Source organism: Aquila chrysaetos, chromosome 22, assembly GCF_900496995.4.
Source record: "Aquila chrysaetos chrysaetos chromosome 22, bAquChr1.4, whole genome shotgun sequence".
Taxonomy (NCBI): Eukaryota; Metazoa; Chordata; class Aves; order Accipitriformes; family Accipitridae; genus Aquila; species Aquila chrysaetos.
In genome coordinates, this window is record NC_044025.1 from 10465350 (window position 1) to 10492627 (window position 27278).

General features: G+C 47.8%; 1 protein-coding gene across 2 annotated transcripts in view; it reads right to left on the reverse strand.

The window, feature by feature from the left end:
- NEURL1B (neuralized E3 ubiquitin protein ligase 1B) overlaps positions 1-27278 on the reverse strand; it is a 101283-nt gene that overhangs the window by 20159 nt on the left and 53846 nt on the right. Inside the window, exon 1 of one of the 2 annotated variants that reach the window (XM_029998351.2) lies at positions 15722-15839. The exons of the other annotated variant lie outside the window; for it this stretch is intronic. Coding sequence (XP_029854211.1) covers positions 15722-15752 — 31 coding nt within the window. The 5' untranslated portion in view covers positions 15753-15839. Of the gene's footprint in view, positions 1-15721; positions 15840-27278 lie in introns of those variants that run through there. 2 annotated transcript variants of the gene reach the window in all.

Sequence of the window (27278 nt, forward strand, 5' to 3'; positions counted from 1 at the left end):
TCAAAGGACAGGAAAGAATTCAGTTTAAAAGAAAAAACAGTGGAGCTATTTCAGTCCAAACAGGGATGGACAACCAGAGAGCCATTAGATTTAACGGTGGCACCCATACAGGGCTTTTGATCTGTCCTAAGGGAGCCGCAAAACCACAGGAAAAGGGAAAAAAAGGCCTCTAGGAAGATGTTCTTTCCAGCAAGCCCTGCTCCCAACATGGTGCAGCATTTTTAAATGCTGTCCACAGTTCCTTTTATATTTACACACAGTTTAAACAGTGATCTGGCAGCAAGAGGGGAAAATGCTTTGGGAGGAACGCATGGCTGAGGAAGCTAAATAAAGAAGTGGCCAGGTCTTCAATCATCCTATATTTTATATATACAAAGGCTGCGATTCCACTAAGCTTTTCCGAAACAATATGTAAAGAATCCAAAACAGGGCAAATGGATGGGAATAACTGGTTATAATTAAATCGGGGCGGGGGGGGGGGGGCTGGGGAGCACGGCTCTTCCACTCTGCCAGGCCAGTTTCCCTGGAGGCATCGCAAAGCACAAAGGGATTTGTGGTGGTGGGAACTCTAATGGGTTACAGGTAACTGCACAGGAGCTGAGTCCAGCCTGCACTGGGTGGGCTGGTGCCTGAGGCCAACACTCTCCCAGCAGGGAGATTTTACATAAATTTAATACTGGCCAAAATCTCTTTGCAAGTGATCTGAAGGGCTGGTGACTTCACTCAACTCATGTACAGTCCAACCTGTACAATAACATCACATATTTTGTTGGCTGTTTTAGTTAATGTTCAGACAAATAAGCTGTATCTTTGGAAATAGAGCCAAAAATCTTTAAAAGGAAAAAAAAAAAAAGAAAGGAAAAAAAAGGAGAGTTCTTTGCTGGTCCGGAAACAGAGGAAAACATTCAACTAAAAAAAGATGCATCCTTTTTTCTTTGGTTGAAATTTTTTTGAATGCATAGTTTTCTGCTAAGCTATGAAGCCAGTCCGAGAGGCAGGTGGTTGTGCAACATTTGGCTGCTGCGTGGCTGAGCTGTGAGATCCTTTTCCATGATATCTACAGGAATTAATAAGAGGAAACAAGAGCCACTTCAAGGCATTAAACTGTCCAAACAAAAGCAAATACAGTCATACCACTACTGGACACACAATGACCTCAGCCCTTTTCTTCATCTCAAATGTCTTCAATTATTTCAACACAAAAAGGATTTGAGCAAGAGGTTTATTTTTAAGCCTCCATGTCAATCTTCTTAACACCAGTGGGATTTGATGCCAGCACACCTAAGTCAACATCAACATTTTTCTCCCCTTGCTCTCCCTTTGTGGTACCACAGCCAGGAGATAATAAAGGTAGGTGAACCGAAGAAATCTGGAGATGAGAGACAATTCCTTGCATTGTTGAAGATAAATGCCAGCTTTTTTTGCTCCTTCCCCCAGAGGAAGGAATTGCTCCTGAGAGATGGGGTGAATGTGCGAATTATACAGCAAACAAACAGCACTGCAAACTCAACACCGATCACCCATGGATGCCTGCCTGTCAGGGGAGGTCCAGGCAATATAAAGTACTGGTTTTCATCATGTTTTCCCACCTTTTTAAGGTGGAGCTTGGACCATTGTTCAGCAAAGAACACTTGGTCAATACCTTCAAAACAGTTTACTGCAGAGCTGCAAGCTGTTGTTATTTTTATGGCTGTGTTGTATTTTTTTTGTATTCTTCATAGATCATTTACACTTATAAAACCCCACTGTACGGTCAAACAGCACACTCCTTAATAACTAGGGAATTGGAAATTTTAGAAATCCCACATGAAACAATATAAACAGCTGTCTAAAACCTCCCATTTCCACCCAGATGGCTCTTGTTTCAATTAACCGAATCAAACTTCAATTCAGAGTCACTCACTGGCCTTGTTTGGATTTACTTGGAAAAACACACCTATAAATCACGTATGAAAAACTGTGGAGAGAAAGAATTTGTTTCTCTTTGGGTGGTTCTTCTGGTTTTTTTCTTTTTTCTTTTTTTTTTGGTAGAACAAATTTCATTACCTGACAAAAAATACACAATTACATGTTGACAGCTTAGAGCCTCTGGTGGTTCTGGCCACAACAAAACATAGGCAGCGGCATGACTACATGCTGTCCCTCTGCTTCTTCAAAATAGGTGGCACCGAGTGTCTCCCGTGCTGCGTGTGCCACTCACATCATCTCCCAGGGACTTCTGAGCTGGAAACATGCTGAAAAAGGGATGCCAAATGTATGGAAAGCCTGAGGTCATTAAAGTGGATCCACACAGGGGCTTTCCCTTGGTCCCAGATCCACCAGACACTGGGCGTTATGGGTGCCACTGTTCACAGAACGCCTTCTTGAAATACCAGGTCCGAGCAGTCACTTGAAGAGCTGCAGGAAAGCCCTCTCCTAAGCAACTCATTCAATGCAGCAATCTGCTGCTGGCAGAAGGGGAGAGGCTCGGCTTCCCCGAAACCTCCCTGCATCCCACAGAAAGGTACGTTCCCCCCGAGCAGGCACGCTCCCCGCTGCCCAACCCCTCGTCTGCCAGCACATCGAGGAATTGGCTTCAGATGAAGCCAACTGCACTCAAGATGTCTAAAAATAACGTTGAAAATCATCTGAATGGCAGTGGCCAATGTCCACGCTGGCACAGCTCCGTCGGCTCAGGTCCACGGAGGACTTCCAGCACCCACGTGCTGTGTGTGCCACAGCAAGGTCTGCACGCACTTTGGTACGTGTCTGAGCTTTTCCTGATGGACGGGCAGACCAGAGCACCCACCACCAAAGACAAACTCACCACCCTTTGCTGGTGAAACCAGCCTGCTGCTTGCAAGAGCTGCTCGTGGCAGATACTAGGAGGGAAAGGGGCCGGGAAGCGGCACAGCTTGTCCTCAGCATCACCCCGGGATGTATACCATGCCCCAAACGCCTGCGCCGACCTAGCCCTCCTTACCCCTTCCATTCCCCATGCTTTTGTGCATGCTGAGATATGCTCAAAACCACTGCTTCCCCATGAGAAAACCCCTTCATTAGCACCACGGCGGGGTTTTTTTCAGACAGAGCCTGGGACATGGGACCAGCAAACCTGCCATCGACAGCCCCAGGGCGGAGCAGGTGCCTGCCTGACCTCAGCAAATTCAGGGATGTTCTCCAGCTCAGCTTCCTACGCACGCAGAGCTCGGCGAGACAGCAGCATGTCCTCCCGTGCCCTTTTAGGTTTTTGTAGGCTGCCCTGGTCGAGTAGGATCAATAGCAGAAGCGTTTCATGCCATTGGTAACCCACTAGGAGCCCTCACCTGCACACGAGCAGTGCCATACGGCCATGTGTCAATGGCACACAAAACCTCTCTGACTGCAATGCTTCCTTTGCTTGGAGAACACAAGATCCTGCAAAACTGCGTCTTATTAGCTTAAGGTGGTGCCTAATAAGGAGGAGCTGCTGGTGGGGCAATACCAGCAGACCCTCCCCAGAGCAGACCCAGCCAAGCCGTGAACCTCTCCAAGCCAGAAAGGCAGCACCGGGAGCCTCCCCTGGCACGGGAACGGTATTCCTCGAGGACTGTACAAGGCATAAGCCTGTGCCTAAAGGCCCTGCCCTTTGCTCCCATCTTTCCCATCTGCTTCGCGCTGATGCCTCATTTCTCACAGCAGTAACTGCTGAATTTGAATTTTTTCTGCAGCTCCCCGCAAGCCCACAGCGTTTTGGATGGGGACATTTCTTCCTTCTCTTTGTCACACCTACATGTCCACATCGGGCAAAGCCCCGGTGCAGCATATGCACCCAGGGTTGCACGGGGCCACCAGAAGGATGGAGAACAGCTGGCATGTCTGCCTCGATCATTCCCCACCACCACAGCCCAGCATGGATCCCAGGCAGTGCTGTGTCTACACTCCAAACACCCCCTCTGCCACCAGCCATGCCTTGCCTGAACACCTCTTGGGGGAAACGGTCACTTCCCTGGAGAAAGAGCATTTCAGGTCCCAAAACCCACAAGCCTCCAAGGCAACAGAGTGGCGAGCTGTAAGGCAGCATCACTCCCTTCAGCTACTCTTTCGTTGCCACAGAGAGAGACAAGTCACAACTAGTGCTCCCAGCACCGCTGTTAGCCCTGGGGAAAAAGATTACGAAAAAGACAGGGAGAGCTTTAGAAGAGCGTTGACTCGGTAGGGCAGAGACCCAAAGTGATGAGCCTGCCGTGATGAATGACAGCTGGAGATGCACAACAGCAACCGCTCCAAAGTGATACCCTGGCTCACTACTGGAATATAGGCACAGAAAGACATAATACAGGAATATAAGCACAGAAATGTCCTCGGCACTGACCTACCTAACATTTCTGCCCATCACTTTTAGTCCATTGGAAAGGAGGAAACAAGGACTGCTCGGTGCAGGGCTGTGTTCAAGATACAAGATGCAGGGAGCAAATCAGGGAGGGAGAAAATACGGTCAAGACCCAGAGGCACACAAGGAAAGGCTCTCCCTCCTTCTGGGACTGTCTCATGAGGTTGTACCGTTAATCTCATCTCAAAGGAAAATCTGAACGACTAGCTAAGGGCTGCTTGACATGGTCTGATGATTGATTCTACTGGCATGCCCATAGATTTCAGTATTTACAGGAGTGCAGTTTTTTTGCATGGCCGTATAAACATTTACTAAATAGGAATGCATACAAAAAGATCGTTTGAAAATAGTTTGTTTTAAAATGAGAAGTGGTTTTGACCTCTCTGGGAGGAATGTACCTCTGCCCTCTGCTTAGAGATGGTCAGCTGAATGCTTGAAGAGGGTGGGAGAAATAGTAAACATGTTCAGGGAGCTGGGAAGCAAATTTTTATTTTTGTTTTGCTTCTAAAACTAGCTTTTAATATTTCTAAGAGCAAGAGGCATTTCAAAAGAAACACGATCCGTCGAAACTCAATTTTGAAAGGGGGCTAATTTTTAATCAAAATAAATTTTAAAGGAGAAAAATGCACATGGGGACAGCATTTCAGGGAGAAAGGGCTTCGCAAAGCATTTGAGTAACTAAGTGTCACAGTGTCCTCATGAAGCAGATGAGCTGGCAGCAGAGCTGGGGGGGACCCCCACCCTGGGCTCCCCACCCTGGCACCCATAGAAGAGAAATAATCTGCGCTGCTATTAGGAAGCACTGGAAACCATCACTTTGCTTGTTTGAGGGAGGAAAGGACTGTTTTAACCAATTCATTATTATGAATATTAAACAAATCAAGTTTTGAAGTTTAGTTCGTAACGACTCCAACTTCCGCTATTGTTCTGCTCGGTAAAATCAGACTCTCCAGACAGCATCTGTCAATCTGATTACTATGTAGTTAAATGAGGGATAAAAAAAATTGTTCTCTCTCACCTGCAAAAAGCTATCTGTGCCTTGTAATTATTTGCCTTGATAAATTTAATTTACTTGAGTTTTCCCTTCTAGATTTGGCTGGTCAAGTTAAACTATAAAGATTATTCATAGAAAAGCAACCACAGTTGGTTACTAGGATACAAAAAATCACTTAGTACGTTCCTCCAATGAATAATCCCAGCAGAACACACACAAATTCAATAAATTATGAATTTCTCTTTCTCTCTTACATAAACATTGGGGTTGCAGAGGCATTTCTTGGAACCCTTTAAAATAAATTAATATCTTAATTACTATGCAATAGCAAAACAAACAGAGGGGATAGCCAAGCCTTGCAGGTGAGCTGCATCCTTTGTCTAGACATGAAAGTTATTTTGGAACAAGGCAGGGTGCAAACGGATAGCAGATTCATTATTGCCAGTATCTATGTGCAGACACTGGTATTTGGCATGCTCACATGCCTTTTCAAAGCGGATAACGTAAGCAGTAGAGTAAGCTAATTTGGAAGAAGGCATTCTTATTTCAGAAAAAAAAATCTCTTCCTGCACAATTCCATGTATACAAAAGGTCTTACATAAAAGCACTTGTTGCCAGATCTCTGAACCTACAAGGTGAAGCGAGAGATAAGTTTTCCTACATTGGGTGGCAGCTGCCAAGCCAGTCCATACGAGGCCAGCATCCACAGCGCAGCACAACTGACGCTGCTGATGGGGAAAACAAACTGCAATCAGACTAAGTCTGCCCCAAGCCACTCAGACATTTTTGGAAACAACACCCAGACTCAGCAGATCGATTTTGGATACTTAACAGCGTTTGGTCTTTTTTTTTTTTTTGTGCGTGTGTGTGGTTGTATCTTGCTCTGTCTTTTCCTAGCCCTCATGATATCCCCTAATAACAGCAATCCCCAGGCATGACTCAGTACAGACTGCTGTTCAAGGCTGTGGTATTTAAAGACATGCTATAGGGTCTGTTGGCTAAGATCAGTTTTTATAAACTTTAACCAAGATGCATTTCCTTGAAATTCTGACTTGCGAAGCATCTGTCCTTCTCACCCTCTCCCTTTGATCACATCAGCAGCACAAGCAGTGCTGTTCTGCTGCTGGCAAATCACCCAGTAATTGCTATTTAAGACTCACAAATCAGATGCCAGTGTGAAGATCTGCCTCATACTCTTCAGAGGACATCTCCTTTCCAGGAGAGATCAACCAAAATGCCTGGCATACTGAAATATCTGCAAGCCTTCTTCCATGCAAGTGCAGGGAAGCTCCGCTGGCATCAAGCTCTCCCTCCCCTCACACATGGTCTCAATGTTCAACTTTTATTTTTCAGCCCTCTCTGCCAACAAGGCTCTCGTGCAGACCCCGTGCCGTGTCCCCGTGTCCCTGCAGGCTCGTCCCCAGCCCGTCCTGCGCAGGACTACGTTCACCAGCCAGCCACCAAGTCCCAAGGGGCACCGTGCTCCAGAGCAAATCCAACGCTGATCATCAGATAAAAGTTGAGCCACTTAAACACTCTTTCCATTGTGTAGTTTGTCCCTACGAACCATCCTATGAAAGTTATCTCTGTTTTATAAGTCAGCACAATGGCCAACGGCCACCGCACAATGTATCAGCCAATACTCTTTATCACTAAAAGTGAAGCAACAGCCAGTTAGCAAATTATTTCAGTTTTCATACTTAGAAACCCTTTCACTTTGCAGGACAAAGTAATCAAGAGTTTTTGACGGCGTCCTGTGGAACGGACCGCCAAAGAACAGCCCTTTAAAGAGGTGTTTCTTGGGGGCACACCTCTTTGGCAAGAGCCTGCAGGGATTATCTAGCCCACCTTTACCCTCTGATTAGCTCTACTAATGCCATTCCTAGCTGATGAGTAACAAACTTGTTCTTTAAGACCTCTGGTGATAGAGATATTCCAATTTACTGTACCCCACCAAGGTTTTACATGGGTGTTAACCTGCCTGGCTGGCTTCTGGAGAACACGTGCTCAGAGGTCCTGGTCCTGTCTTCTCCCAAAAAAACTGTAATTCACTGCAGCCTCTTAGCTGCTCTTCTTAGCAGCAATTTTGGCCACCATCAGAACACTAGACCAGACAGATCTCAAGCGCCAAGTGTTTTCTCTTACCAAAAAAAAAAGCTCTATCCAACCATGTCAAGTTCAAAATCCCAAGAAATAGCAATTTCCGCTCATTAGGAATTATGCTTTCAACCTTAGCATCACACCAAGGAGATAACTTTTGAACTCCACTCCATAAATTACAGAACATGTTAAGCTGAGAAGCCAGTGCCCCGATGAGACAAAACAGATAACAGGCTGAGAAAAGCTGTTGCCACAGTACTAGTTATCACTGAGGAAAGAGAGATACTGAATGAAATTATTTCATTTCTGCTGCCAAATGAGATATTCTATCTTTTATCTTTGGCTTGTCAAGGCAGGGCTTGGCAGATTTAACATTTGAGTTATGGAGGAGGGCAAAAATCAAACCACTTTTTTCCCTAGCATTTGGAAACCTGATGGAAAACTTTCACTCAGGGAAATTCTCTCTTGACTGACTGTCTTCCCTGTGTTGCTACATGGGTAATGGAAAACAGAGCTTTGCTTTTATGTGGTCTATTTATTTCTCCCACGTAGCCATAAGACATTATGCCATTAGGAGTGCAATCACAAGAAACCTGGAGTCACAGACAAATAGATGGTTAAAATAGGAGAATTCCTAAAGTACAAAAGTCTCATTGTTATGTAAATATCCACAGTGAAACAAGAAAACGGAGAAAACGCTTCTGTTATATGCAACTATCTAGCCAACAATTCTACAAACACAACTCCGTCCATTTTTCTCCCTTCAAAGCATCAGTAGCTCTTAAAAAAAATCCTAAATGTGATTGCCCTGCTGCAATGAAAAGCTTTGAAATGCAGTTAAATGGTTTTTCTCTAAAGAATCTTCCTGTATAATTCCAGCAGCAAGTGAGAATTCATTTCTTATCTTCTGATTTGGTTTCTTTACACCAGTCCTGTTGGTGTAGAAAGGAAAAAAGACATGCCGGAACAGGGAAAGGGATGGGGTCTGATCCTCTCAGTAGGCAATCTCTGAGCTGCTCCACTGCCAGAGGTCTGAAAGAACCAAGAGAGGAAAAAACTCCTGGGTGGGAAGCAAGCCCTGCTTACACAAAGCATAGGAAGATATTTCCCTGGACACAGAGGGAAAAACAAATTAATAAGCAAGAAATCACTTTCCTCTCCCTCACTCCTCCCCAAAGCCCCACTTCAACTGTTCAGACACCAGGAATTTAATGTTCCAGCACTCAATAATTGAGACAACAGGGCATCCAGGTCTGAAGGGAAAAGCTGGCACAGGTACACCGAGATAAAGCTTTCAACCAGACGTCTCGATGCCAGTGATTCATGCTTTTTAATGTATAGAGGGAAAAAAAAATACAGCCATCATCAATATATGGAACAACCCAGAGTAAACAGCATCTCCTTCCCAACAAGCATATCCTCCCACGGGCACACATCTCATCTAAGGGACCATCGGGAATGGATTGCTCCAGCTAACGCCTCTGGGCGGTCCTGCTGGATTTGCAGCATGCAGTGAGGTGGGATGGGGAGGGCGGTCTTCAGAGAAGTGGTAGGACCTCACAACCTAAGGGCACTGGGGCCATCAGAGAGACATATGGACCGTTGACGCAGGGTCAGTCCCCTCCAGGACACAGCAGATTAGCGATGCCAAGGGCAAGGGTGCAGAAGCTGCGTAAATGAGAAAACAGAACAAAGTATGGAAATGCTCCTATAGCAAAACTTCCTCCAGCAGTCACAGACTGAAAAGCCTCCCCAAGATGTGACACGGAGCCAGGTCCCTTCCGACAGCCCTTCGGGCTCCCACCTCTTCCCACGCTTGTTGGTAAGTAAGCGCACATGTGCCCTCCGGGTAAAGTCTGGAGAATGGTTTGCTGGCCAAGCTATATTTTGATGCCAGGAAGCCCCAAATAAGCATGTGGCTGAGGAGCTCATCAGGAGCAGGGAAGGTGCACGTCGTGAGTCAGCCGTGTGGTTTGGCTGCCATGGCAAGAAGCAGCAGCAGGCACAGGAAGCCAAACTGCTCCGGGCACAAGAAAGGAGACAAACAAAGGAGCTAAGACAGATGGAAATACAAAGAGAAGAGACGGAGGAGACTGAACACACCTTCCCCATAAGGAAACTCAGATGGGATCTGACACGTGTTTCAGGGGATCACACCTGGCCTCATCCCATCTTGCGGCTCATGAAGCCACCCCAGCAAGCCAAGCCCCTGCTCCTGGGTTCTCGCTAGCTCTACCCCTGGCTGGTTCAGCAGATTTGCTTCCCTGCTTCTCTCCTGAACCCACCACATCCATCACAGTGACACGCACACTCCACCTTAGGAAAGCCTGCTCTTATTTTAGCTACCAATCCACACAGATAGGCTCTGTAAACAGTGGGATGCTGATGAGAAAGAAAATGTTTCCTTTCAAGGCAAACTGTGCAGCAGGACACTGACTATCCAAAAGTGCAACTCCAAAACTCGAGGAGCTTGAATGCTAAATCCACTGGAGCTAACGAGGACCAAGGTGCTTATTTGCATTCCTAATTGAAAAACCACTGAACGTGATACCCAAGGAGGATCTTTACTAGAATGGGAAGAGAAGCATGGCATAAGCTTCAAGGTGACTCATCCTTTTCATGTCAAGTAAACATTAATGCCCGCACATTCAAACTTGACTGCCTAAAGTTAAACAGCTTAAACATACTTAAGCACCTCCATAGGTTGTCAAATTATAACGTGCCAGGAAGCAGCAATTTCCTTTGCCTGCGGTGAGGGCTCTCTAAGAGTTTTGCCTACACACACAGACTTAGGGGTATGATTTTAAGCATCCACAGTAGGGTGAGATGGTGACACACAGCTCCTTTTGACCTGTGGCAATTATCCACAGAAATAAAAGGCAAAAAGTGCTGTTTGCCAGATATCCTACCTCTTAGTAGAGCAATTCCGCTCTAGAGTGTGAACAATAAAATAGAAGAGAGGGCACCTGCCCAGCACTATCCAGCGTGAGAGTGGAGAGCAACAAAAAGGTCTTGCTTTAATGACACACTTGGCAATGTGCTGTGTGCGTCTGACAGCACACTGGCCATGGGGCATGACACACAGCTCCACTTAGCACCATCTCGATAGGTGATGCCTTCCTGGAGTCAAGTACAGTTGTTTCTCCAGTCTCAACAGCCGAGATGCCAATGGTAGCGCTGAATTAATTATGCCAGTTGGCTGCAGCACATTTTTGGGTATGTACTGTGCGAGGCTGGTTAAAGATAGTCCTCAGTATACGATCAACCTGTTCCAGCTCTAAATCACAGTGAAGGCTGAGCAGTTTCACAGGTTTCCTTCTGAAGAGTGGAAAAGCAGAAAGCTACAAAAGAAGCAGCAAATTAATCTATTTTTTTGCACTTCTATGACCTTCTTCCTGGAGATGCTTCATGCCTGCATGTTAATTAATTAACTCTCAAATAGCCATATAAGCCAAACAGTGTTTCCTACCTCCCTTACATACAAAGCAAGACCATGATAAAGCCAATTGCTCAAAGGTCACACAGGGAGTCAGCAGCAAAATCAACGACAGACTCTAGAAACCTCAACTCCCGAACTAAGAGGCAGAAAAACAGGCAAAATAGGGCTGTTATTGAGGCAAGATTAACACCTGTAACCAGTGTTGATCAGAGCTGAACCAAACCCAAACCAAAAACTAGTCTGAACAGGTACCTTTTTCACTCAAACCAGAACAACCTGAAGTGTTATTTTGTAGTTTTGTTGAAGTCAGACTGGAACCAAACCAAACAATTTACTGAACTAATTCCCTACTCACAATACCAAGAACTCCTCCTACAGTGTAACACTAGCAACTAAAGGGAGAGGAGGGACCTGAGAACAAATCTAAACAAAAATGCTCCTTGAGGCTGAGATTTTAACCCCTGGAAAAGGCAGAGACATCTTTTCCCACTACATGGTCTTTGCTACTCATTTCTTACAAAAGAAGTGTGTATATTATGATAACACACATCAGTATTTTAAAAAGGATACACAGAAACATAATCTTTTGCCCACAAGCTATAAATTCCTGTTGCTGTACTGTAACCAGGACCCTACGACCATCACCATTTTGCAAAAGGATAGCAGATGGGAGCGTCAGCCCGGTGAAGGTCTGAACCTGGGATTTTTGATTTGCTGAGAAAGTGTTAATTATTAAAAACATTTTTCTTAAGAATACAAAATAATTTCTTGAAAATAAGAAATTGAAGTCACTTCTGCCAGAACAAGCCCCATTCTCCCTTGTGTTTACCAGACACAAATGCCACTCATACTTGGTATTCCTCGCAGTTGTGAGGAAGGCTGTGGGAGAAGCACTGCAATCAGATCCCAGCCAGATTCTTAAAAGGGAATTTGGCTTCTTTGTTAAATACCAATGACCCTATTTGGGCCAGGATCAACAGCTGGATCCCAACTGGAAAGTCCTTAACTCATGCTTCAGCCAGTGAGTGCCTCCTGCCTGCCCTGCCCACCTGCGGCAGCAGCTGTCCACGCTCACCCCACCACGACGAGCTGCCGTGCACCACAAGGACACTTGCTCCCTGCCCAACTCTCCTAGATGTTGTTCCTCGCCTTTTCCTGCACCTTGCAGCTCCATGTAAGGGCTTCGCCAGGTCAGGGGAATTTTCACCTCTCCCAGCCTGCCAGTCCTCAAGTACCGCTGGGCTCCCTGCATCTTCAGGGGAGGCTTCGTGCCTCCATCTGGCTACTAACCATTTTCTGAGTGCTGTTGAAAGTGTCTGCCAAGGAAAGCAATTAGCACGGAGAAATTAGCACCGTCCGTGAAGGTGGGGTGCGGACGTGCGTTGCTTGCTGCCTCGCTCACCAGTGAATTAACTCAAGAGAGCAACTCCTCTGGGGAGCACCGCAGGTAAGAGCAGCCACAAAGCCCCATGTCGGTATGCAACCCATCCACCACCAACATCCACGTGGCCTCCCAGCCCACTCTGCAGGTCAGGACAAGTTCCGCCCATCAGCTGCAATGCTGCACACCTAGTTTATCACCTGTAGGAGACAGAAAAACGGCATGCCTCAATAATAAAGAATTCACTCTTGCCTAACAACCTGCCTTGCAAATCATCTCGAACAATGGGCAGTGGTAAAGGGAGGGAGACAAGAAAATATTGACATCCGTAAATTCCCACACTGCACTGGAGATGCAGTGGGAGATCCTCCCACTGTAGATGCAGGAAGGGTTGGCAAGGGGCTAGCGCGGAGCGGTGTCGGCCAGCACCACGGAGGAGCCCGAAGGCGAGGAGGTCCTGCTCACCCCTCCGGGGCCAGGCCAGCCGCAGAAGGCAACCGTCCTGCTGGAGGAATGTGTCATGTATCATTTAGCTGTCATCTAGATAAGAGCGATTTCCACCACCACCTCAGGACCGTTGTTAAGCATATCTGACACATCTCAGCTCTTTTCCGTTCAAATGCCTCCTCAACCGGTTCAAATATAGAAGCTGCCTTTCATTAGCCCCAGCCTATTACTCATTTCAATACCACTGTGGTCAGAAACCTCGCTGTTAATTTGACAAAGCCTTCATCCATTGTGTGTTAACCATCAGATACTTGGCAAACACAAGTTTCCCAAGCTCCAGATACAAATTTCTCCGGCACCGATAGCGTGTGCTCTTGTATCATTACATGGAAATGTGGAGAGAAAGGGAGAGGCTGTGCAAGGATTTAAAGATGCAACAAGCACAGAAAACATATTTGAACAAATTTAGGTATAAAAATGAGTTGAGCTGTGTTCAATAGGATTTAAAATTGAATTCCACTACTTGAGAAGAGTATTTCCATTTCTATGTAAAACCTGAATTGTTGATTGTTTGGCTTTTCCAGGAGCCAAATGATGAAGGTCCACGTTTCCTCGACATTTGTTCAGAATGGAAAGACATTTTCCACCTTGAGCTATTTACTGTGAACAAAACGATAAAAAGGGAACAGCATCAGTAGGCTTCTACAGTTAACTGATTTAACACAACAGGTAGGCAATTTTTAGTTTGGGGGTGTTCTGTCTGGGTTTTTTTTTAATAAATTACTTCAGCCCGTGGGACAGGGGAGAGCAATTCCTCTATTAGTTAAAATGAAAGTGCATTGCTCAGTCTGCTAGGGTGAAGAAAGAAGTGCATTTTGGACAAAGAAGAGGAAAGACTTAATTCTGATTGATTATCTTTGAGTAATTCTAAACAGCCAGAGCTGTTTAATCCTATAAATAGGATTTTGTCCAAAAATTCAGTCTTCTGGAAAAACTTTATAATTTTCAAAAGGACATTTCTAAGAACAGTTCTAAACCTGCTTCCCTCTGTGATGCCATTTGGATAATGAAAGACAAACAATGCATCCGAGCACATCAATATGAAAAATTGCTGAATTGCGTCCAACTTGACAAAATAGGTTTATAAATTTCCAAACTGCAAACATCCCAAATCTCTTCTGCAGCCACAGGTTAACAGCTTCTTTTGACTATCATTACTCTGTAAAAACTGCACACAGCTGAATTTGGGGAAAAGACACATTTTCAGCATCTTCCAGCACATTAGCGAACGGTGTTCAGGTGTCCTGCCTGGTTTTGCCTTGCGCAGTTTGACAAATGTTTGCAAATGGCCTATCCCCAGCAAAGCAATCCTTACAGACAGCCTCCACCTGGCAGGACAGGACGGAGATTTTTCTAGGCCACCAGAACAATGTTTAAGTTGGGAGGTCTACATAAATCAAGTCTTCAGTTTTTCCCATCAAACTTTTCCACTTTCTTAACAACTTCTTTTGAAAGCACCGCTAGGAACTCTTTAATCACAGAACTGCAGTACAACTGATGTCATCCCTTTTTTTAAATTCACGTGTGTAAGGCTGTGCATATGAAGGCTGCTCAGGAGAGACTGTTCTAGCAATAGGCAGAACGGCTGATACAACTCTCAGCCTTCTGGAACGGAGCTCACAGCTAGATCCCACGTCCCAGCAGGTACAGGTATTTTTTCTTTGGGAAGTTCTAGCCTTACCAAGGTAATCTCCCCTGACCCAAGGATATTTCCCTGGCTCTCCCAGGTTTTTTGCATGTGCCCTTTGATGCTTCCTCTAGCTGAAAAGCCGACCCACAAAATGAATTTTCTCCAAGGTCATGCACTCCTTACAATGCCTTTATTTGCCAGCTGGTGAGGTATTTAAGAAAATGAAAACTTCCTTATTGTGAAAGGAGCTAATTTTCCATTTAAATGTAACAGAGAAGGAGAGAAGGTGCAACTAGAAATCTAATCACAGGTTCATAGCTAAACCACAAGCCTAGCAGCTTGCTTTTATGCCTTGAAGGTCCCAAGCACCCTCTCTTTGCAAAGACAATATATGGCACATCCAAATGCAAATCTATTCCTCTCTTTATTTCTATATTCAGCTCCCTGGCTGATTACAGGGAGGCATGTGTGTGTGTTCAATAGGTCCTCCTGCTTCTTTAAATAAGTTTAATAATACCCTTTTTATTTATGGGAGCCCAAAGTACAAAGGATGCAATGCAGGAGCTCTGCAAGAGCAGAAAAGAAAAGAAAAGCAAACTAGCTGAAGATACAGACTGGCAAGGGCTCAGCAATTCAATACTGTTGATTCTGTAGAGACCAACTGCTTTTATTATGCACCGATTCTCTGAGGAGGAAAAAACCCCGCAATTATGAACTCGCAAAGGAAAAGAATCTGTACGTCTCTTGTGTAAGAGCAGAATTCGCTAAAAAGGCAGTTTAAAACCAGGGCGGTCTACCAAACGTTTCAGACCTGCTTTCAAATACTTTTCTTCTGGTGACTGAACAACTGATGTCTCTCCACGTTAAAAAGTTGCGTTTATTTTTTTTCAAAAAAGGAAGGGCAAATGCAAAAGACAGCCCCTCGAAGGGTTCGACCGAAAGGCTGGGGATCCCTGCTTCAGCTGCGAGAACAGCTCCACTTCCCCCGCTTCTGCCGCTCTCGCATGGGCGAAGCCGTACCCCGCCGCCGAAGCATCACCGCCCCGGTGCCCGTCGCGGCGGGGACCATTAAAAATAACAGGAATGCCACGATTTTTTGAAATATTCGGCTTACCTCGGGCCGCTCGGCAGGGGCGCGGGGCTCGGACCCGGGGGCGGCACGGCACGGCACGGCCCGCCCGCCCCGGCTCGCTCCCTCCGCCGCGCCCGGCTCGCCCCCGGCATCTCCCGGGACAGGACGCGCCCACCGCCCCGCAGCCCCCCGCGGGGCAGCGCAGCCCCCCGCGCCCCGCCGCCGCCCCGCTTCCCCCCGCCGGTACCTGCCAGGGTCTTGTGCACCGTGTTGCCCATCGCTCCGCTCGGCGGCGCGGCGGAGCCCGGGGCGGCCCGCTGCTCCGCAGGGCCATGGACAGCGCCCGCCTCCCGCCGGCGCGCTCCGCGCCCCGCCCTCCGCCCCGCCCCGCCCTCGCCCCGCCCCGCCCCCGGCGCGGCCCCGGGACGCCGCTGCCCGCGCAGCCCGCTCTCCCCTCCCCGGTGCCTTGCCGGGACGGCTGGGGCTGCCGAGCCCCCACCGCCACCGGCACCGGCACCGGCACCGGCCGCGCTCCGCCCCGCGCGGGGCCGTAACGGCGGGGAGAAACTGCGGCGAAAACCGGCCGGCGTGTGTGGCCGGAGCTGCCGGCCGGGGCTTTGGGGAAACACGGGCCCGGCGCTTCCCGAGAGGGTCCACCGGCCCCAGGAAACCGCCTTTTGCCTCTCTCTCTTAGGAAAAACGTTGCTGCTTTCTCCCTAGAAAAGAAAGGGTTTGGAGAGCAGGAGGGCACGGCTGGCCATTCCAGCTTTATCCTCTTTCTGTCGGGACAGACCTGGCTGTCGGCAAAACCCTCCCAAAGGCTACCAGCTGCATTGGGAAACACTGGGAGTCGATAAACCCCAGCTCTTTTCCCCTCCGTGCCATTTACTTTCCGGGTGACCTTGGAGAAGCCGCTTTGCATCTCGGTGACACGGCTTCCTCATCTGGGAATTGAGGGTGTTAGCAGGAGTGTCGTGTTGGCAAATTCGTTATTAGTTTGAAGCGCACCAATACCGTGGTGACGAAGGATACCTCAGCTGACAGCCTGAAGTGCAGTATCGACAAGATTTGCCTCACAATTTCTCTCTCTTCCCATCTCAGACGTAAAAGCATGTTTTAGCCCCATTAAAAAAGAGCAAGGGATTCCTTTTTCTTCCTGGTCGCACTTGTGCTGCTGAGGGGTGATGCTGCCTTTCTTCTCTGAGGCGGTTTTCGTAGTTTTAAGAACAGAGAAATGGGAGCACCAGACCTACAAAATGTGCCGCAACCAACACATTGGGCTGATGCCGCAGTGCGTAGTGTTTGGGAAAATCCACCGTGTCCCTTAGCAGAAGTCACATCTGTGGACTATCACATGTCCTGTGGGACACCAAAAAAAGTGGAAAGAGGGACAGAGCCAAGCACCGGTAGCTCAATGGCCTGGCAGAGATCAGGCTCTGATCTATTGTCAGGAAGCTAAAATAACAAGCCTTTAATCCCTAGATCACGTTGAATGGGTCAAGTATGGCTCAGGAGATGAGAGGGGACAGAAAAACCTAATTTCCAGGGGGTTTTGCCATCATATGGATTTGTTAAAAATGGGAGTATCGAATGAGACACCAGCAGCTGTTCTTAAAAGCACTTGCACCCATCTGCTGTCGTCTTAGGTTAGCATATGTCTCCCGCTGTCTTCGGTGCCCTGAGCTGTAAACCCGGCGCAGGAGCTGTCAGAGGGCAGGAGCCAGCGTGCTGAAGCACAGCGCTCCCCTTCAGGGAGAAGGGGAGGGGAGCAATGTCATCCTATTTACACAGAGGGGAAAGTCCTTGTTTCACTAGACAGCGGGGAATGGGAGGCTTTGGCTAATCCCGGCCGGTTTCCCTCAGCAGGGAGTGGTAGTTGTTATTTTAGGGCTTAAATGAGCCTTGAAAAGCCAGAGGTGGCAGAGGGGGTTCTCCGCAGCTGGGTCTCTGCGGCTGCCTGGGGGCTGCCAGGGCAGCTCATGTGCGTGCCATGTGTGGGCTGCGTGCCACCTCCTCGGGGGCTGCCCGGGAGACGCGCCGCGTCCCTCCTTCCACACCCCGACCACACCAGCCCAGAGACGGTCGCTGCCTGTCCCAAGGGTGTTCCAGCCCTTCCTCCTCCCCAAAAATGAGGTAAAAATAGAAGACAATAAAATGGAAATGCACATCCTTAGGACATGGAGGCAGCCTCCAGGAATGCAATCAACTCTCCTACTTCTTGGCATTGTAAAAATGTAGAGTTTGTTAAAATAACCCGCTGCACACAATGCAAAACAATAAGCATGAGAAATAGTTGAGCGAGGATGACTTCACCCTCCCCAGAAACCACACTGAGAAAGTACAAGAGAACCAGAAACCGACACTGAGCAGGGACTGAAAGGCAATGCAAAGTCACTGCTCAGCCTGGAGAAATGCAGAAAGGAAACCAACTGTCCCGACTGAGGAACCACAAATGAAAGCTCATTAGCATGTTAAAATTCTTTCCGCTCCAGCAAGTTTTGATAACTATTGATAACACACTTCAGTAATTTCTTCTGTAAGCCTGACAGATGGCTTAAGAAATCCCCTTCCCTCTCTCACCCTCATTTCCATCAAGGGACGGGATGACCTGCTTGCGCATGTCATTTGCTTCTGCATCTGCATTCTCACAGACATAAAATAGTAATATCACCTAAGCTCCTTCCTAGTATTTTTTATTACTAGATCTTAAACCATTTTGCAGACAAGGTGAGTGACGTTATCCTTATTTTAGAAGTGATGAAACCGAGGCACAAGGAACCCAGGAGACACGTACAAGGTCACCCCGTTGGCCATCGGCAGAGTCGGGAGCAGAGCTCAGGAGCAGAGGAGCCACAAAACACTTACTGTGTTGGATCCAACTCACAGGACTGGACACTTCTAGCCACACACACAGTACTGCTGCTTCTCCCTCTGCATTTTCTACTGCCCTCCACAACAAATTCATCTTAGTGGGATCAGTGGAGTAAGGTCAGGGTAATACCATGCAAGGGAAAAAGTCTCTGGAAGGCGTTCTGTATTACACTGATGTCAGACATCTGTTGCCCAGCTCACTTTAATCACCTCTAAATCCTACTGCGTGTGGATGTGTACCCAGGCCTTTAAAATATGGCACAAAAAAGAAAAGAGAGACAAATTTCTTTCTGAATCAAAAATGTGATGAGTTCCACCTGAGGTTTGTCACAGACAGGGATATGATGCAAACCCTCCTATAGCCACGTACACAGGCCAGACCTCTCACGAGAGGGTATGGGCTCTACTGGCTGTTAGCAGTCACATAAACACACTCCTATAAATGTAATGTTTCCAGAGATGCAAATAGCTTACAAAGAACAGCTAAATTTCCACTGATTGATACCAGCCTGAGGTGTAACTCTTCTTATGGCATCAAATTGGTTGCATTGTCTTTGTAAATCCCTTGGGTGCTTGAGTTTTAGGGGATGAAAGATGTTATGAGATGTAAGGTATCACCGTTAGCAGCTGCCATTCTTGTCTATCTAACAGATGGCAGTAAATAATGACAAACTCATCTCTTTCAGCAACAGTGAGATAAAACACTGAAAAATCTGTCTGCCTTTCCCCTTCAGGGCAGCAAGCCCTCCTGCGCTCGAGCAGAGCAATCTCCCCGATCCCCAACTACAGCTGCGCCGCGGGGTGCACCTTCCCTGGCCCGCAGAGCAAGGCTGCAGTTGCCCCTGCTGCTGGCTGCCTCCCAGCAAGCACCAGTTTTACTCCTCTGCTCTCAAACTGGCCAGCTCTGTCTTGTTCACAGATGACATCCACTGAAAACCTGTGGACCTCCCTGAATCTCTCTCTTTTACCAACGACCAGCTTGCTGCTTGCAGGCATTTCCCTCCAGAGCTGGATATAACCCTGCTCCACAGCCTGGGGGCTGTCAGCTCTTGCTCTGGTTTCACACCCCTGCACCTTCAGTTCTTCTTTTTTTTCTTTCTTCTGTGGCTCTAAATCTGAGTAGACACTTGGAGCATCCATTTCTATTTCAGCCCCATCTGTCTGGAGCTCTGAGACTGTCCAAACCACTTCCACTTCCATCACATCTCACCTTGAAACCTCCCTTTCCCTCCCCTACTTAGCAAGAGCTCCCTGGGAATTATCAGAGACTGCAGACAAAGATACCCTGGAAAAATACGTGAGTCGACTGCATGAGCCTACAATGCTCTTCCAGCATGCAAATACCACCATGTCGAAAAGAGTACAGTTACTCTGACATGCACATCAGTGACATACAATGCATCTTCTTCAACAAGTACATATCCAGCGTGGATGCACCAAGCAGTATCACGGAAATAATTCCTTCCTACTGACACATGCACAGCAAAAAGCTCATTTCTGTAGCTGCGCTGAATGGTGTTACATGCTTCCCCCTATAGAAGTCACGCTTCTGCGGACACCTTGTGTTTCCTTTCCTCATCCTACTGACTGAAGTGACTGACCAGGAGAGAGCAGATTTGACTGAGAAAAGCAAATGTTACTTGTCTCACAACTTCCCAGCCTCCGCACCTTGCCTATGGAGAGTACTAATAAGCCTCGCTCCTACTTGGAGAGGAGCAAAAAAAAAAAAAAGCTGTTCCCTGATTTCCCATAATACCCATTTAAAGGGGTATTTGTTTAGGAGGGATGCGTGTATGGAGCGTCCTCCGGCACCGCGCAAAGCCATCCTGCCACCCACGCCTTCCAACTGCTGAAAGCAATTACTTTCCTCCCCTGCTCTCAGCACTAGCACAGGATGCGCAAGGTCTCCACAGGTCATGCACAGAAACTGGTTTTTACTTTTTTTTTCCTCTAAGAAATCAAGGGAAGCAGGAGCTTCCAGCACAACAGTAGGAAAATCTTCCAAAGAGCTTCTTGAACTGGCCTTGACTACGCAGCAATTGAAGCTGTTTCCTGATCCCAGTCCTTACTGCCTGCTGGAGATTTGGCTGGCATGAGGCTTATTTACCCAAAGCTGCGGAGATTAAACCACATTTTCTGGAAGATAGGGCGGAATGGTGTTGGGCCAGAAGTGACCCATGGGATCTGACGCAGACAGGGAAATGCAACCCGCAGAGATGGACCGGTCCCATGGTCAAACAAGCCCTTCGTGGCTTCAAAAGAAGCAGCGACCATCTGCCCTGACCGCACTTCTATATTCAAAGTGCAGCAAGTGGCTATGACGTGCGCCAGCCATGCAGTGCATGGAAAAGTAATCTCTGACGAGATGCCAGAGCAAGTCTCAGCCAGAAACATGTGGGCATTCCTGGCAAAAAGGACTTCGCGATGGATTCCTGAGCTGCAGCAATTACAGCCCAGCCAGAAAGAGGAAAAGGAAATGATGAAACCACAGTGCAGCAAAACACGGTTCGATGTCACTTGCACAAGCCGCATCCCAAATGGCTTTGGTAAGTATAATAACACGGTCCCCGAACAGCAACAGAGGCAGTCGCAAAGGGCAGAAGGTGGGGTTGCAGTGAGGACGATGAGGCTGCGGGGAGGAGCAAGGAGAGTGGAGCCAGCAGAGAGGAGGCATCAAAGGGGAGACTCAGTGAAAGCATCTTTTTCTGGGAAGAGTGTAGTTGGGCTGATTGTTCTGCCATGGTATTAATTGCTTTAGATAAACAGCGCTTTCTCTCCAGAGAACCCAAAAGCACCACCTTGGGTCGTTCCCCATGCTTTCCATAGGGCAACGGGAGAAGAGGGGCTTCTGGCCATGACCAAACCCAGGTCCAACCCTGCAGCCCCAGAGGCACCAGCACGGCTGGGAGATGCTCCATCTGCAAGTCCCAGACGAATGCCCTTTTCTTTGGCGGGGGTGGAGGGTGGGTTGGGCCCATGTAAGGAAGAATTTCCAATTTAGAAACAAACAGAGGCAGTTCCTATTATTGTTAGTGGAATGTCAGCATCTCTGGTCCCAAGCACCACTGTCAACAAACAGGCTCACAAATGCTCCTTCAGCATCAGCCAAAATAAAAATCCATGAAAGCATCTATAACTCAGCATTCACTACACACATAACAAGCTCTCCTTTTTCTTTTTAAATCCAGTCTTGTCCATGTAATTTTAACATAAAGGAACTGGCTGTGGGCTGTGTTATCAAATGAGTCATCATTTTATGTGACAGTGTAATATGATTTAGAGAATTCTTGGCACACCAGGATGGATTATGCATTATAATCTCTTAATTTGGACTGTTACTGCTGTGCAGCAGTGACTGGAGCAGGAAGGAAAGAGCAGGTTATCTGAATTTCAGTCCTAGCTCTGCTCCTGCTTTGCTGTGTGACCTTCACAAATTAGTTACCCTCCTTCTGCCTTACTTTCTTCATCTGCAAAGCAGAAACACGCCTGTGTCTTGCGGCAGGGTTAGCTAATGTTCACACAGGAGATCTGAAGAACATTACATAAGTGCAAATTACTATTTTAATAAGGGAAGAAAAGCAGAAGGACTTTGTTTTGGATGCAACAGGCTGATCTTGAGAAGTACTATCAGAACTACCGGGACACAGTCTCTGGGTGCTGTATACCAGTCACAAGCTAGTTGGAGATAAAGAATGATTTTCAGAAACATGAGGAAGAGGAAATACTAACAGGAAACCTAGAGATTTGCAGACTGGGGCTCTTCAGAAAATGAGCATAATTACTGATAAATATTGATATGAAGAAGATAAATAAGAACCCTTGGGGAAACTCCTCTCCCATCCCCCAAATACTGCATGGTGATGTAGTCTTGACAAGCAATGTCGGCTCAGCAGCCCTGGAAGTGAGATCAGCTATCATTTGCTGTCAGGGAAGCCCAGGCAGGGGCAGCCGAAGGCGGACCTGCCACCTCCAGGGGCAGAGGCTGTGCTTGGCAGGTAGGGTGACGAGCAATTAGGGTGATGAGCAGCCTGGAGGAAATGGAAGTGCATGTGAATCAGGAGCTGTGGACGCTTGTCCACTTCAGGCTGGACTAAAAGTACCAGAGTCCGTTAAGCCAGTCCCACTCGTCAGAGCGGAAAAGTTTGGGATCAGAGTGTGCTGGGGAGATCCAAACAAACAAACCCAGAGCCTAACATCTGCAACTGTTACTCCTGACCCCCCTAAGCTTTCCATTCCCTCTGCCTTTGGTAAATATAAACTAGCACATATTTAGCAAAGGGTCAATAGGCAGGGAGGAGACCAGGCACCCATTTCCAAAGCTATCCCATTCCCGTCGGCCAGCTACCTTCTGAGTCCATGAAGTCTGGCTTTGTCTGCACCGTTCACACAGTTCCTGGTCTGGTATTAGCAGGGAGCAGTATTTCTACAGGCAAAAAGGATGCATTTTATGAGATGCAAATACCACATGAAGAATTTTAGGAGACTGAGGAATCCTCCCCAGAGAGAAAAAGAAACCCATCCAGAAGAAATGAAAAAAACCCACGATCTACATTTGCTGGCAGGAGGGTTTCTTCTGAGCTCTTCGAAAAGCAGCACGCTGCTGCCAAGGCCAATCTGTCAGAATTGGGACGCATCTGGGGTAGATAACTGGCCTTTCCTGGGGCTGACTAAAGATAAACTTTTTTCCTAGTAAAGGAAGAGAGGTCGCTGTGACAGATGAAGCAGGCAGACAGCAATGGGTGGCCTCTGGGAGCGCTTTGGGGAAGGCATGACAAGTGAGAAACACAAACATAGGACGTCTGCCTGTGTTTTGAGCTTTCTCACCTGTTACTCATTTCCCCAGACAGGGAAATGACTGAAAGGCCACTTTTAAATGCAGTAGCTGATAATATTTTACATCTTAGGAGCTCATGGGAAAAAAACCCAAGCCAAACAAAACAAAACCCACGTATACTACCTCTAACACCTTCTAAATATGGGACCAACTTCTTAAGTCTCTATTTAGGAGTTACTCTCTTGAAATGAAATAGGAAGAGGGGGCAGAGGGATACCGGATGGTGCAGAAAACTATCAAGGAAAAAAAACATCTTTCCCTTCTTGCTCGACCTTCCCAGACTTTTCACACATCTCGTAGCAAAAGGGAATTGACCCTTGATGGCTCGCAGCTAATTTATAAGCGGGTGGCTCTATGCCCAGAGGATGGGATGCCAATGCTGCCATGCCAGCTATCCAGGCACAAAGCTGTTGCCTAACGGGCCGCGTGAGAGCTCTGCACGGGCTGGAGGCAGAGCACAGCCCACCAAAGCCTGCACCTCTGCTCGGCTGGACCTGCTGTGCCAGGGCCGCACAGGGGACCGCGTGCGACCATCCACCAGCACGTCACCTCGGAGGAAAAACGCACGCAGGGGCCAGCGAGGCGGATAGAGTATCCACGTAGAAACGAGCGAAGCCTTTTGTTCTGCACACCTCCTGCGTTTTCATTCAGCGCACCCAGCACAAGCGAGGCGAGGGATGAGTCAAAGCTCTCACGCCGGATGCGCCTCTCCAAGGGCTCAGCCGCGGTGCTCCTGGTTACGGTGAGATCAGCGCCGTGCCTCGCCGCCGCAGCTCTGCGCCGTGCCGTGCCGCCCACGCGCTCGCCCACGCTGCCTGCACGCCGTGCTCGGCAAAGGAGCCCGCGGCCCACCGCCCGTGCCTGCTTCGCCCGGAGCTGCCGGGGAGACGGAGTCACCGCGACGCTTGCCTGGGATCGCAGAGCCGCCCGTGGGGATTTACGGAGAGAACCCAAACCGGCGCGAGAGTAGGCTGAGGATGTCCCACAGGAGTAGACTCAGGATGTCCCACGGCCACGGCGCTGCTCTTGGCCTGGGGATCATATTCGCTCACACGGGCGCTGTAGGGATCGCCGTGTGGTCTAACAACTCTTTTCTGAGAGCTTTACTAGAAGACATGACCCCCAGGCACAGCCTCAGCTAGCAGAAAACATGTCTTTGGCTGAGGAATTCAGGTTTGCCCCTCCTGTGGGCTCCTCCTCTAGCTCGCCCTGAGGAGAAGGACACGCGGAGCATCGTTTCTGCTGGTACCCCGGTGCTGCGCGAAGGCCACTGGCTTGGGCAGTGGGAGAGCTCTCTGGGGGACAAACGTGGTATGTCCTCAGGGCAGCTGGCCACTAAAGCCTCCCCTCCCTGCTCAGAGCATCTCCCAGAGGACCCCTGGTCACAGCATAGGTGCTTGCAGGGCCCTTCTGCAGCGCCTGTCTCAGCTCTAAGGTTGGTGCCAACTCCCACAATCAACACCCCTCCTCCAAAGTACCGAAGTGAGGCAAAGCCTGTCAAGAAGCCCGTCAAATCAGCACAAACACAGCACAGCACCTCTGAGCAGAAAGGCAGGAAGAGGCAGCAATGGGCATGGTAGAGCAAGCACTGGGATGGACAGCAATAGCTTACAGCAGCGTTGCCACCAAACACCCCGTGGTTTCAAACCAGAACCCGTGCATCGCTTGTATAAAAAAGCCCATTGGGACAGAGGAGAACCCAAATGAGAGAAACTCACCAGACTTTTTCTTAACTGTGAACACATCAGAGCAGTGTGAATGTTGTTATTCGCTTTGTGAGCTCTAGCTCTAGCACTCACAATAAATGTTATCTCCTGTTTTCCACAGATTGTCCTTCTGGAGCTGCGGCATCAGATCCTGACCCCATGTGCAAAACACTGGTGCCTTTATCCCTAGCCCTAAGAACATGAAATCAAATGACAAAGAATCCAATCTCAGCTGTCCTCTTCGGGGCAGAACAAGACATGATTTATAGATTTATATACACACATGCCCATCTATTCATCCTCTTAGCAAACAGTTCATGAAGTGTGCCTTAAGCCTTTCTGAATTGGGCAATTCTCTGCCTAGACAATCAATCCCTAACTGAGAGTCTGCAGGGAAAGACATCATGTTGCAGGAATGCTGCAGAAGCTGTCGCATATACTGTTCCCTTTGTTGAGAATAGCATCTTTGCCTTGGATATATTTTTTTTTTCCTCCTTAGCCATTAAATTTCATGAAACGGGGCCCAGTTCCAGCAGGCAAGAAGAACATAGCTAGATTTTGCTTCTCCTTTCCTGAAAGGCTGAGAAACCAGATTTAAAAAATGTGCTTAGTGGGCGTTTGGTGGGACGAATTCTCTCCCATAGTTCGGCATTTTTGAGATAGAGAGAGAGAAATAGTTACATTGCATATGGTGCCTGGTTTTTCTTCTACAGCAGGTAGCTTAGAGAGTTGCCGCTTCCCCTGCCATGAAAAAAATCATAGTAGTTGTTTTAATTCAAAAAAATTCTCCAAGAGGCTTCAGGTTAGACCTTTTGTCAAAAAGGCTCAGTGCAGAAATTTGTAGAAACTTACCCAGTGCTTGCGTGTAATGAAAAGCAAATTACACCTTGACAGCAACCTAAAGGGCAGGTAGCTCTCTGGGGCATGGCCTGTCTTATTCTCTACAGGATTCCCAGTACGTGGCTGGGGCTATTGCGTGCTTGCCTATAACCATAGTAACAATAATAACCCTTCTGAGAAACATCTGATTCATCTCTTACAAGGACTTTAAAACCAGATGTAGCTCCCTTGGACGTAACATGGATGACAGCAGGATTAAAGTCTCTATGCGCATTTAGAGTCTAACAGCATCATTCAGCATTGCTGTTCTTGCAGAGCTGGCAGAGAGGACAAATGGGCAACAGGGCAAGTTTCAATCCTTCCCTGTCCTCTGATGCCACCCATGGCAGTGATGGCCCCAGCAACTGTCCAGCCAAGCCTTTCCTCTGCATCCCCATTATGGGGAAAAGGTGTTGGAGCTTGGGTGGAGAGACCATAAAAACCAAAGGTGATTCCGCTGTAACCAGTGATCTTAAACCACTACAGAATGACCGGTGTGAAGACCTGGCTGACTCCGCGCACCAGGCTTTTGCACACTCGGTTTGCAGGAACACAGACAGGTGGAGATCTCCATGTACCACTGGGAGAGGGCTAGGAGACCACGTAAGGAACAGGCAAAAGGAACAAAGAAAGATTCCTAATGAATGACGTTCTTGTTTCCATGCATTCTTATTAGCAACATAAAAAGGGGAGAAAACAATTGCCAAGATGTGCTACATCTGCAGAATTATCTCCAAATTAAATGCACATCCATGTTCTATAAAGCATCAGTAACTCTTAAAATCTACTGATTTTTTTTTTTAGCTGCCAATTTTAGAGACTTCCCAGGAGATACCGGCCTAAACCTGCTATCTCAGCTATTAAATAAAGAGACAGGATATTTTTATTAAAAAACCCAAAACACCCCCAAGAGACTCAACAACTCGGACTGAAGATAGCAGCCCTGCAGCCATAAAACAGAGACTCCAATAAATAGCTTCAGTTACTAAATCTTGCTTCTGCGTTGCATATGCTAGGCAAGCTCTTCCTTTTCGGTTCACGGGGAAGCCTCTTTCCACCAGCTGGCTGCAGAAATCCATCCTTCTAACCAACACACACCTCTGCATCGCCCAACTTTCTGCTCTGCTTCCACATGGGTCACTGCAGCTCCTGGCACGGGGCACCTGACAACATGGGCAGTGAGTGCATCGTCCCAGCCCGGCTCTTAGCACAGACATCAGTCAAGAGCAGCGCCAGCCCTCCTGAAGATCAGCAATAATGCTGGGGTAGCTGTACGATAAGCCTGGCAATTGTTTTATCCCTGATCTCAGTGACCTGATTTATGGCTATTTACACTTTAACTTTTAACGATTTCTAGTAATGAATCCCAAGCCTGAGACTAACTGTGAGCAGGGAAGTTCCCCAGAGCCAGTTTCTCATGGCAGTGCACGCATCCACGTCCGTGCAGGAGCGTGCAGAAAGGGACCTGCGTGCCTGGTCAGGTTCCCCGTGGGTGCCGTCGGGAGGACCGTCTG